The sequence below is a fragment of the Littorina saxatilis genome, linkage group LG11 (assembly GCF_037325665.1).
Source record: "Littorina saxatilis isolate snail1 linkage group LG11, US_GU_Lsax_2.0, whole genome shotgun sequence".
In the NCBI taxonomy this organism is placed as follows: Eukaryota; Metazoa; Mollusca; class Gastropoda; order Littorinimorpha; family Littorinidae; genus Littorina; species Littorina saxatilis.
The window spans coordinates 35,800,874-35,813,373 of record NC_090255.1 but is presented as its reverse complement, the minus strand read 5'-3'; the positions used below and the strand labels follow the sequence as shown (position 1 = coordinate 35,813,373).

Sequence of the window (12,500 nt, the reverse complement as noted above, 5' to 3'; positions counted from 1 at the left end):
AAATTCCAAAGGGTTCGCAGCGTGGTTTCCAACACCCTAGCTTGACCACCACTATCATCCTTGTTGTCCCCTGTGTGGGTCTCTCGGTGCTCGATGATTTCTTGAGCGATATCACACAGAGATGAAGCCAGCCCTGATCTAACCAGCCGCTCACCTAACAATATTTTGAGCTCTTCTCTAAGGTGGGGCTTACTAGTTTTCCTTTGGTAAATAAAATAGGAACTGTGTACCTTTGCAAGAATTCCTATAAAGTCGTTACTTGAAAATCCTTGAGTACCTTTCTGTTTTGTTTGCCACATGGTGTGTGCCTTATTATACAGTTTTTCGTTCTCACTCAGCACCTCCTGAAACTGTGCACGAATAACGTCGTCGTCAGATAAGGAATTGTTCCCAGGCTCGACATCGGAGTTATCATCCTCGTCACTAGCAGAGGCCTCTAATACTGATGGCTTGGCTTCTCCAAAACCCATGAAAAGTCCACCCTCTGCAATAACCAGAAAAAACACTTTCAAAAAACACTATTTATATGTACAAATTCATCACAAGGGCCAGACTTTTAGTATTGTAAACGCATGTGCACTTAACAGGTAGGTAAATAATTATAATCAACATTATCTGACAGATTTTGCACTTCTCTGTTGTTTGGATATATATTTAGTTCAAGTCATGTCTTTCTTGTTTACCTTTGAAAGTAAAAATACAATACAAAGTCGTACAAAGTTAGATACACAGTTTTGTACTATGTTTGTCTGTATGTGTGTTGTTGTTGTTGTTGTTGTTGTTGTTGTTGTTGTTGTTGTTGTTGTTGTTGTTGTTGTTGTTGTTGTTGTTGTTGTTGTTGGTAATTAAGATAAGCAAAGAGATTTGACACTTAATGGTAGTTTAAATATCTTTCCTTTTTCTTTTCATTTTTACATATGTGACCCTCCACCACGAAATGAGTCGCATGTCACCTCGCGCGGTTCTGCGCTAGGCTTAATATAAGTCCGGGGAGTGGCACAGTGTGAGGGTCACCTTAGTCACAGGTTTATAACTCAAACAGTTTTTGCTCTTTTCTAAAACGGGTTTCACCACTGTATAGAGCATAAAAAACTCGTTAGAAAAATGTAAAAATATGAAAATCATGCAAAGGTGACATGCGACTCATTCCGTCGTGGATTTTTTCTCAGTCCAACAGAAGTGATGAATATGAAATGAAACTTCATTTTGCAAAGTGTTGTATGTATCAGCTTGTACTACTATGTACTACTACTACTACTACTACTACTACTACTACTACTACTACTACTACTACTACTACTACTACTACTACTACTACTACTACACCTGTTTAATTAATACACATTTTCTGAAAATACACCTTATACCTTTGCCTAATCTAAACACAACTTCTAGTTCACAGGATAAACACTGATGAATTTTGTAACGAATTACAACACGTACGATATACCTTCATCTTTCGGTTCTTTGCCTGGCGCCTCCGATGCAGGAATGCTTTGCTGAGGATTTTCCGTGACAGAATCTCTCCTTGTGGGACTGTTGCTGTCTGGTAAAGTGGAAGACGCCCCAGGAGTACCGTCTGCATCATCAGCTGTATGCTGTGTGAGGGCAGCCCTCTTTGGCGTACTCGCTCCAGTACCCATGATTTTTAAAGTAACCCCTGTGCGTTCAGATATAGCCCTGCATCCCTTCAAGACAGAAATCGAGGGCAAAACTGTTATTTCAAAATATGAATTAAAAACAATAGCAGAAACCGCAAAAAAAACGAACAACAAACAAACGAACTGTTTCTTGCTCCCATCATCAGAATAAACTACAACACCAAGAACAACAGGTACCAACTACTACGACTCCTCCTCTTTCTGAAACTGATGCAGTTACTACTTCCACTCCTCCTACATACTAGTGCTACCAGAACAGACCACCTCTACCACCACCTCTTCCTCCTCCTCCTCCTTCTACTACTACTACTACTACTACTACTACTACTACTACTACTACTACTACTACTACTACTACTACTACTACTACTACTACTTCTACTACTACTTGTACTACTACTACTAATACTACTTACTACTACTTCTACTACTACTACCACTTCTGCTTCTACTACTACTTGTACTACTACTGCTGCTATTACTACCACTACTACTACTGCTTTCTACTACTTCTGCTTCTACTACTACTTGTACTACTACTGCTATTACTACTACTACTACTTACTACTACTTCTGCTTCTACTACTACTTGTACTACTACTGCTGCTACTACTACTACTACTGCTACTGCTTACTACTACTTCTGCTTCTACCACTACTTGTACTACTACTGCTGCTATTACTACTACTACTTACTACTACTTCTGCTTCTACTACTACTTGTACTACTACTGCTGCTATTACTACTACTACTACCACTACTACTACTACTACTACTACTACTACTACATGTACTACTTCTACTACAATGGGTCAAAATCTCCATCAGTAAAAAAATAACAATTTGCAATGTATAGTCCTCGTCAAAACATCAAAAACATGAACTACACGTGTGTATTTGTGCACAGATGTTTGCAATGAGAATGCTTGTGTCAAAATCAAGTATGCAGTTAGAACAGCCAGGGCGTAATGCAAGATATGCGCAAGATAGCTGAACAACACAACCTAGGCCTGTTCTGGATAGATTATTGATTTAACTTTCTCCTCGTTGGTCAAATTAGCCACCTTGTGCCTATTCTGATTTGTTTAATAATTTGGTACCTTACCTTTTTCAGGTCAATTTTGAGGGTATCCTTATTGCAGCGGCGATCACGCGACCCATATAAAAAGAATCTTCTTCTTCTTTGCTAGACAAGATAACTTAATAAAACTGACATGCACGAATAATGTTGTTCAGTTTTAGCTGTTCTGATTTTTTTTTTAGATTTTAACGCGGGAACCTTGCTTTCGTGAATTGATTTTCGGGGGTGCCTGTGTTGTTTGTTTGTTTGTTTGTTTGTTTGTTTGCTTTACGCCCAGCCGACCACAAAGGGCCACCATATCAGGGCGGTGCTGCTTTGACATTTAACGTGTGCTACACACAAGACAGAAGTCGCAGCACAGGCTTCATGTCTCACCCAGTCACATTATTCTGACACCGGACCAACCAGTCCTAGCACTAACCCCAAAATGCCAGACGCCAGGCGGAGCAGCCACTAGATTGCCAATTTTAAAGTCTTAGGTATGGCCCGGCCGGGGTTCGAACCCACGACCTCCCGGCGATCACGGGGCGGACGCCTTACCACTAGGCCAACCGTGCCGGTCCTGTGTTGTTAGCTCCACTGCATAGACAATACCTCATGCAATATCAAACTGTTGACCGAATATGGTAAGAGAATTCATGAACTTTCCAGTCATTTGACTGGTTTTACAATAAACGGCGAGAGATTTATTTCTCAGAGTCAACTTTGTGTGCAGACTCTCCTCGGTGTCTGAACACCCCCGTGTGTACACGCAAGCACAAGACCAAGTGTGTCACGATCGGGTGACAGAGACCAAGAAAGTGTCACTCAGTGGAGTGCCTGTTCTTGGTCGAGTATGATAGAAAGCGCCTGTACGTGATATTGGGCTACAGCAGAGTTTGCTGACAGTGCTCAACTAGCACGGATGTTTTGTAGTGCACGAGTTTCACAGTGGGGGTTTCTGCTGTCATAGGGCTGACGGTTTTTCGCTGACAGCGCGCACGGGATTTTCACGGATTGAGTTTCTCGTGTCTTTTTTCTGCTTGGGAGGCAGAATTGTGTATAGCTGGACTGGTTTTGTGACAAGGTCAGTCACGTGTTATTGGCTAGGTTGTCTGGGAGAGACACAAGGGCGGCGCACTTGACACCCAGCGGCAGAAGGGGAAGGATCTAATACACAGTTTCTAGAGTATGATGGTTTTTCACCGAATATTGTATTCGGCACTCTAGGGGAGCTTCCACTAGTTTTTCCTGTCTCACTGCCAGTACTTTGCTGAGGACAAGTCGTCAACTTTCCTTCGTCGGCGATGGCTTTCGCATAAGGATTCGACAAGGGGTTCTGGAGGTTTTCGGTCACTGTTGACGAACAGAGGCTGTTCCAGGGAGGAAGCGGATTTTGCTTCCATGAGAGTACAATCATAGGCTTTTGAGGTAATAAATCATTATTTAACGCTGTTGATGAGTCTGTGTTGTGGAATGAAATACTCTCTGTTGTTCTTTCCAGGTTAGCGCATAATTTACTCTCTGTGACGCTAAAATACTAATCTGTATATGGTTTTTGCAGATAGGGAGAGAAGGACGGAAAATGGCTGTTTTGTTGTTGTAAAAAGTCCGTTTTGTGCAGGCCCACGTGCTCGATGAGATATTTAAAGATGACATGTTTTAAGGTGGTGGGTGAGGGGTAGCTGACATGTTTAGTGCACCGATGCTTTCTGTTTGCAGCCTTCGTTCGTTCGATCCGATTCGTTCGTTTCGAGTTCCTGTAACATCTGCACGGCTGACTTTGGCGGGACCTGTTGAAGCTACGCTAACCAGGAGACCGGCTAACCAGGAGACCGGCTAACCAGCGGACCGGCTAACCAGCGAACCGGCTAACCAGCGGACCGGCTAACCAGCGAACCGACTAACCAGCATACCGGCTAAGCAGCAGCAGCAGAGATAAAGCTAAGTGCACCATGTCGTACGCACCCCGTTGACCACCGTTGTCTTTCGTATCTATGATTTCATTGGAGTAGTGACAACGTGGGGTGTGTGACACCTGCACGAACTAGAGCTTTTCGAACAGAACATTCTCATTTGACTGTATTTTACACGGGTTCAGCGTGTTACTATAATTTTCTACATACTACTGGCATTTTGTCAGTGAACACTGGGTTTTTACGTGTTGAGAACGTGAAAGGAACATATTTTGAGTGAAGGCTCGAGGGAGGTGGAGAGTTTATACATAAACAGGCGTCTGAAACTTATACTTTTGTTGACTCTATTTAATTGTATGACTGCGAGAGTGGATCGTGGTGTGGTTAGTTAATTAGTAGTAATTAACCGGTTCATAATCACCTTAAGTGATATATTGAAACGTGACACATGGGGGCCAAGCCGGGATTTACTCAGTTAATTTCCAACTGATAAAGACCCACCAATTAAGGATAACTAAGAGCAGATAATCTCGTCAGTGCTCGACTTATTTTCTGCTTGGTGCTACCCTTTTTTGTATAGTTTTGATCATATACCACACCTTAAGCGATTCACATCTTGCAGGAAATGTAAATTGTAATTTGTGAGTTATTGTATGCGCTAACTGTGATTACTTCCCTTTCCTTTGTTTGTGAATCTTTGTTGTTGTACGTTCAGAGTTTTCCGTTGCAGAGAGCTGAGCGGGGTTAGCGGATTTGTTATTCGTTTTACTCAGTTTTCTCTACATTGTTGTTTCGCATTCTGTAACAGGTTACATTTCTACCGTCTTGTTTTACTTGGATTTTTCTCCATATTTTGACTTTGTTGGAATTTTGGGGGGGAAGGGTCCGAGGACTTCTGTCCTAACCAAGGCTGTGGGAGACACTCTGTTTCACCGCAAAAAGCAGCCGATAAAGTAGGCCACGGCTGTGGGAAACACTTTGTTTCACCGCAAAAAGCAGCCATAAAGTAGGCTACGCGATTTGTTCTACACCGTTTGGATTTTTCTTCTGCATTTTCTGGTTGCTGGATTTTTGTATCCACCGCTTTCGTCACCGCGTATTCTAGCTATAGCTGCGTTAGACTTACTTTTGTGATAAAGCTTTGCTAAACTAACCATGGCTACAGGGGGATCTCCTACGAAGAGATTAACTTTTGAGACTCCTGGTAGTGAGGAACAGACAGAGCGAGACGCACGCGTTAGAGCGCGTAGTTTGCTTAAACGCAAGGAGCTGGAACGTAGGGAAGACATAGAGCGACAGACGAGAAAAGAAGAGCTTGACAGACAAGAACGACAGGCCGAACGTGACAGACAGGACAAGAAAGAGAAAGACGAACGTGACCGACAGGATAAGAAAGACGAGCTTGACAGACAAGAACGACAGGCCGAACGAGACAGACAAGAACGGAAAGAGAAAGAACAGGCTGAACTTGAGAGACAGGAACGACAGGCCGAACGTGACAGACAGGACAAACAGGCGGATCGCGATCACCAGCTAGAACTAGCTAGGCTACAGGCAGAGAAGGGTACGCTTACTCAGGCTAGCGCGCCGACATTTGTTGCCGACCGTACGAGACTGCCGACGTTCGACGATGACAAGGACGAGCTCGACGACTTTTTACGCCGGTTTGAGCGCATTGCATCTGACCAGAAGTGGGAAGAGGCCACGTGGGCTAGCCGCCTTAGCACCTGTTTAAAAGGACGCGCATTGCAGCTCTACAACGCTTTGGATGACGACGAGGCGAGAGACTATCAGGCACTAAAGAAGGCGTTACTCCAGCGCTTCAACCTGACTGCGGAAGCCTACAGACGACGTCTGCGAAACAGCAAGAGACTGAGCGGCGAGCTGAGTCATCAGTTTGTGGCACGCCTTAATCTCTACCTGCGGCGCTGGGTGGAGATGGCCGAAAAGGACTGGACCGTCAACGACCTTGCCGACCTCATTGTCATGGAGCAACTGATGTCCAGCCTGCGACCTGAGGTGGTGACCTTTGTGCAGGAACACCAGCCTAAGACTACTCAGGAAGCAGCCGACTGGATCAGAGTACACGAGGACGCCCAGGCGATCTCTGGCAAATCTTCGGGCTCACGGCCGGGAAAATCGGGAAATTCGGGTTCTTCAGGACCCAAGGACGGGAAGGACGATCAGGGACACAAGGGATCGAGTTCCAGATCTGACATCCAGTGTTACTACTGCAACAAGCGGGGCCACGTGAAGAAGGACTGCCACAGGAGACAGGCTGACCAGAAGGGCGTACACTTTGTTGGCAGTGAGGAGCTAAGGGACGTCACGAGCTCATGCACAATTCCACAACTCTGCGTTCCGTGCTCCAGGAAACATTTCCAGCCCCACTGCAACGTCTACGTTAACGGAGTGAAGGGCGAAGGTCTGCGGGACACAGGGGCAGACATGATAGTGGTTCGGGCGAGTCTAGTTCCAGCTATGGCCTACACAGGAGACAGCATCAGAGTGAGAATGGCCGAGGCATCTCACGCTTACGACTTGAACACGGCAGTGATCAAGGTCGTAACACCGTTGTTCACGGGGACCATTGTGGCCGTCGTCATGGACGATCCTCCATGCGACCTGCTCATTGGAAACCGGGTTCAGTTTGTGGACGGCGTCACCAGGGAGGTTCCCGTTTATCGGTCTCCCGACGTCATTTCAGTGCTCACGCGGGCACAGGCGGAGCGAGAGGATAAACCTCTCAAACCCCTACCTGCTGCACGAGCTGCCCTGGGGAACGTGACCCCCGCGCTTCTCGCGAAGGCTCAGGCATCTGATCCGACATTAGCGACTCCTCGGGAGCACGCGAAGTCGGGGAAGGTGAAGCTGAGCGGGAAGCATGGGAGGTCAAAGTTCCTCAGGGACAAGAAGTTGCTCTACCGTGAGTTCAGCAACAAGGAAGGTGCATTCAAACAGGTTGTCGTGCCTCGCGAGTTTCGCGAGGGTGTCATGGCAACGGCACACGACTCGATTCTGGGAGGTCATCTTGGCACCAAGAAGACCACGGATCGTGTCTGGCGCCACTTTTACTGGCCAGGCATCTGCACGGATGTCCGACGTTTCTGTGCGTCCTGCGATAAGTGCCAGAAGGTGGTTGCCAAAGGAAGGGTGAGGAAGGTCCCCTTAGAGAAGATGCCGCTCATCGACGAACCCTTTCGTCGGGTGGCAGTGGACATCATCGGGCCCATCTTGCCTGCGTCTGAGGACGGAAACAGATACATTTTGACCATGGTGGACTACGCTACTCGATACCCAGAGGCGATCCCTCTGAAATCGATTGAAGCCACGCGAGTAGCTGAGGCTCTGGTTACTATGTGGTCCCGGCTGGGAATTCCATCAGAGGTACTCACCGACAGAGGCACGCAGTTCACGGGAGGAGTGATGGCGGAGGCAGCACGACTGCTATCACTGGAGCAGCATTTCACCACTCCTTACCATGCTCAGTGCAACGGACTGGTGGAAAGGTTCAATGGCACCTTGAAGACCATGCTGAGGAAACTAGCTCAGGAGAAACCACGCACGTGGGACAGGTACATCCCAGCATTGCTTTTTGCATACCGCGAGGTTCCTCAGGAGAGCTTGGGCTTTTCCCCATTTGAGTTGTTGTACGGCAGACAGGTACGCGGTCCCATGGCTATCCTGCGTCAGGCTTGGACGGACGAAGAAGCTGACGAGGAGGTGCAGACGACAGCGACCTACATCGTAGAACTCAGGAACAGGATTGAAGAGACCTGCAAACTGGCTCAAGAGAACCTGGGAAGAGCAGCACAGCGTTATGCGCGAGGATTCGACCGCAAGGCACGGCCGCGCAGCTTCAAGATTGGAGAACGGGTGTTGCTACTTCTACCTGTCAAACACAACAAGCTACAACTGCAGTGGCAAGGACCTTTTGAGGTGACAGCGAAGGTGGGCCAGAACGACTACAGGATCGTCATGAACGGGAAAGCACGCCTGTACCACGCCAACCTGCTGCGCGCCTACATAGAAAGGACTGCCTACGGGGAAAAGGACAAAGTGACAGAAGCAGTTGCTGTCGTGATGGACGAGACAACGGAAGAACAGGGAGGAGGACGTGTACCAGTTTGTCCGCTGGAGGCTAGTGAGGATCACACGGACGTGCACATCTCACCTGATCTTGGGGACGACCAGCAGGCGGACCTGCAAGAGATCCTGAAGGATGCAGCACGGGTCCTTACAGACATACCACTTCAGACGCATCTAGAGGAGTTTACCTTCGACTTGCTGGAGAAACAGCCAGTGAGGACGAAGCAGTATCCCATGCCTCACGCCCAGAAGGAGGTGGTCAGGAAGGAAATCGCCGACATGACGAAGTTGGGCGTCATCGAGCCAGCGAACTCTCCCTACAGTTCACCAATTGTGCTTGTGAAGAAGAAGGATGGACGCGTCAGGTTCTGTGTCGACTACCGGAAGCTGAACAAGATTACGGCGTTTGACGCGGAACCCATGCCTGATGTGGACTACCTCTTCAGTCACTTGGCCAAGGCCAAGTATTTTTCAAAATTAGACCTCACCAAGGGATACTGGCAAATTCCAGTTGCCGAGGAAGATCGCCCAAAGACTGCATTTACCACTCCATTCGGCCAGTTCCAGTGGACAGTCATGCCTTTTGGTCTACAGAATGCAGGTGCCGTCTTCACTCGCATGATGAGGAAACTTTTGGAACCATTGAAGCGCGAGGACATCAGCAGTTTCATCGACGATGTGCTGATCGCGACTGAGACATGGACTGAACATCTCGACGCCCTGCGCGACGTGTTCGGAAGGTTGAAGGACGGAAATATGGGAGCTAAACCGTCCAAGTGCTTCTTGGGATTTCGGGAATTGTCTTTCCTGGGTCATGTTGTCGGCGAGGGATTGCTCGTTCCAGAGGACGACAAGATCCAGAAGATTCGGGAGGCGGAGCCACCGCGCACGAAGAAAGAAGTCAGGTCTTTCCTGGGCCTAGCCAGCTTCTACAGACGCTTCATCCCGCACTTTGCCGAAATCGCACTACCACTGACCAACCTTACCAAGAAACTACAACCGACCGTTGTAGTGTGGACTGAGGAATGCAGCTCCGCATTCAACACCCTGAAGAGGCGACTCACCAGTCAGCCTATTCTCCGACTACCAGACCTGAACAAGGACTTCGTGCTGAGGACAGACGCTTCAGGGAAGGGACTTGGGGCAGTGTTGCTTCAGGAGACAGAGGGGTTTTTGCACCCTGTTTGCTTCGCCAGCCGTAAGCTGACCTCGGCCGAGGCAGCGTATGCAACGGTTGAACGCGAGTGTCTCGCCATTGTCTGGGGCATCCAGAAGTTCGAAGCGTACCTGTACGGACGACCTTTCTGTCTGGAGACGGACCATCAACCTCTGCAATATCTTCAGGTTGCAAGGTTGGCAAACGCCAGACTTATGCGCTGGGCGTTGATTCTCCAACCGTACCAATTCACGGTACGCGTCATTCCGGGCGCCAACAATGTTGGAGCTGACTTTCTCTCTCGGGCTGTAGAGGAGAACATGACTGTGAGCGAAACCGAGGTTTCGTCTTGAAGAGGGGAGGTGTGTCACGATCGGGTGACAGAGACCAAGAAAGTGTCACTCAGTGGAGTGCCTGTTCTTGGTCGAGTATGATAGAAAGCGCCTGTACGTGATATTGGGCTACAGCAGAGTTTGCTGACAGTGCTCAACTAGCACGGATGTTTTGTAGTGCACGAGTTTCACAGTGGGGGTTTCTGCTGTCATAGGGCTGACGGTTTTTCGCTGACAGCGCGCACGGGATTTTCACGGATTGAGTTTCTCGTGTCTTTTTTCTGCTTGGGAGGCAGAATTGTGTATAGCTGGACTGGTTTTGTGACAAGGTCAGTCACGTGTTATTGGCTAGGTTGTCTGGGAGAGACACAAGGGCGGCGCACTTGACACCCAGCGGCAGAAGGGGAAGGATCTAATACACAGTTTCTAGAGTATGATGGTTTTTCACCGAATATTGTATTCGGCACTCTAGGGGAGCTTCCACTAGTTTTTCCTGTCTCACTGCCAGTACTTTGCTGAGGACAAGTCGTCAACTTTCCTTCGTCGGCGATGGCTTTCGCATAAGGATTCGACAAGGGGTTCTGGAGGTTTTCGGTCACTGTTGACGAACAGAGGCTGTTCCAGGGAGGAAGCGGATTTTGCTTCCATGAGAGTACAATCATAGGCTTTTGAGGTAATAAATCATTATTTAACGCTGTTGATGAGTCTGTGTTGTGGAATGAAATACTCTCTGTTGTTCTTTCCAGGTTAGCGCATAATTTACTCTCTGTGACGCTAAAATACTAATCTGTATATGGTTTTTGCAGATAGGGAGAGAAGGACGGAAAATGGCTGTTTTGTTGTTGTAAAAAGTCCGTTTTGTGCAGGCCCACGTGCTCGATGAGATATTTAAAGATGACATGTTTTAAGGTGGTGGGTGAGGGGTAGCTGACATGTTTAGTGCACCGATGCTTTCTGTTTGCAGCCTTCGTTCGTTCGATCCGATTCGTTCGTTTCGAGTTCCTGTAACATCTGCACGGCTGACTTTGGCGGGACCTGTTGAAGCTACGCTAACCAGGAGACCGGCTAACCAGGAGACCGGCTAACCAGCGGACCGGCTAACCAGCGAACCGGCTAACCAGCGGACCGGCTAACCAGCGAACCGACTAACCAGCATACCGGCTAAGCAGCAGCAGCAGAGATAAAGCTAAGTGCACCATGTCGTACGCACCCCGTTGACCACCGTTGTCTTTCGTATCTATGATTTCATTGGAGTAGTGACAACGTGGGGTGTGTGACACCTGCACGAACTAGAGCTTTTCGAACAGAACATTCTCATTTGACTGTATTTTACACGGGTTCAGCGTGTTACTATAATTTTCTACATACTACTGGCATTTTGTCAGTGAACACTGGGTTTTTACGTGTTGAGAACGTGAAAGGAACATATTTTGAGTGAAGGCTCGAGGGAGGTGGAGAGTTTATACATAAACAGGCGTCTGAAACTTATACTTTTGTTGACTCTATTTAATTGTATGACTGCGAGAGTGGATCGTGGTGTGGTTAGTTAATTAGTAGTAATTAACCGGTTCATAATCACCTTAAGTGATATATTGAAACGTGACAAAGTGCGCACGAAAAAGATCCTGTAATCCATGTCCCACCCACCCCACCCCCCCCCCCCACCCCCTAAAAGTGCTGTGTATATGTACCTTTGTCTGTGCCTGTGTATAAAAGCACACACCTGAAATAAATGATAGCACCACTCGCTAGCTGTAAGACTGAAAACCCCGGGGCCGGAGTGCCTATGGTTTGACGAAGGTTTCTAAAAAGTAAAATTTTGTGAAACCCGACCAAGTTAATTTGTTCTTCACTAATGAATTGCTTTTCTGCTATTTTCTCCCTGAAAATGTCAGGATTTAAACCTTGACAGATGTTGACGACAACAACGAAACACACCGTGAAGCTAACTTACCGCAGTAGGGGCACAAAGACAGTAATGGTTGTATACCTTATGCGAACAGCCCTCTTTCTCTCAACGCACGGTACCGCTCGATCGATGAACACTGAGACAGGGTGGTAAGCACTGCACGGTCCAAACATGTTGGGTCGTTCTGACAACAGCCAAACATGAGGTCAAGGTTGGTTTCTTTTTTAACTGTGGTGGTTCTACCACTCACAAACACACACGAACGTAGGCGCACACACACATACACTCAACACGCGCGCGCACACACACACACACACACACACACATACACACACACTCTCTCTCTCTCTCTCTCTCGCTCTCTCACCTCTACCGC

General features: G+C 47.6%; 1 protein-coding gene across 2 annotated transcripts in view; it reads right to left on the bottom strand.

Moving 5' to 3' along the window:
• The window catches only part of LOC138980355 (uncharacterized), a 25,404-nt gene extending 13,161 nt beyond the window's left edge, over positions 1 to 12,243 (bottom strand). For both annotated transcript variants that reach the window (XM_070353223.1, XM_070353224.1), the window contains exons 1-3: positions 12,170 to 12,243; positions 1,451 to 1,688; positions 1 to 484 (exon numbers count right to left, since the gene is read on the bottom strand). The exon at positions 1 to 484 is cut by the window's left edge and continues 115 nt beyond it. In XM_070353223.1, the coding sequence (XP_070209324.1) occupies positions 1 to 484; positions 1,451 to 1,643 (677 nt within the window). In that variant the 5' untranslated portion in view covers positions 1,644 to 1,688; positions 12,170 to 12,243. The remainder of the gene's footprint in view (positions 485 to 1,450; positions 1,689 to 12,169) is intronic.
• Positions 12,244 to 12,500: the final 257 nt, after the last annotated feature.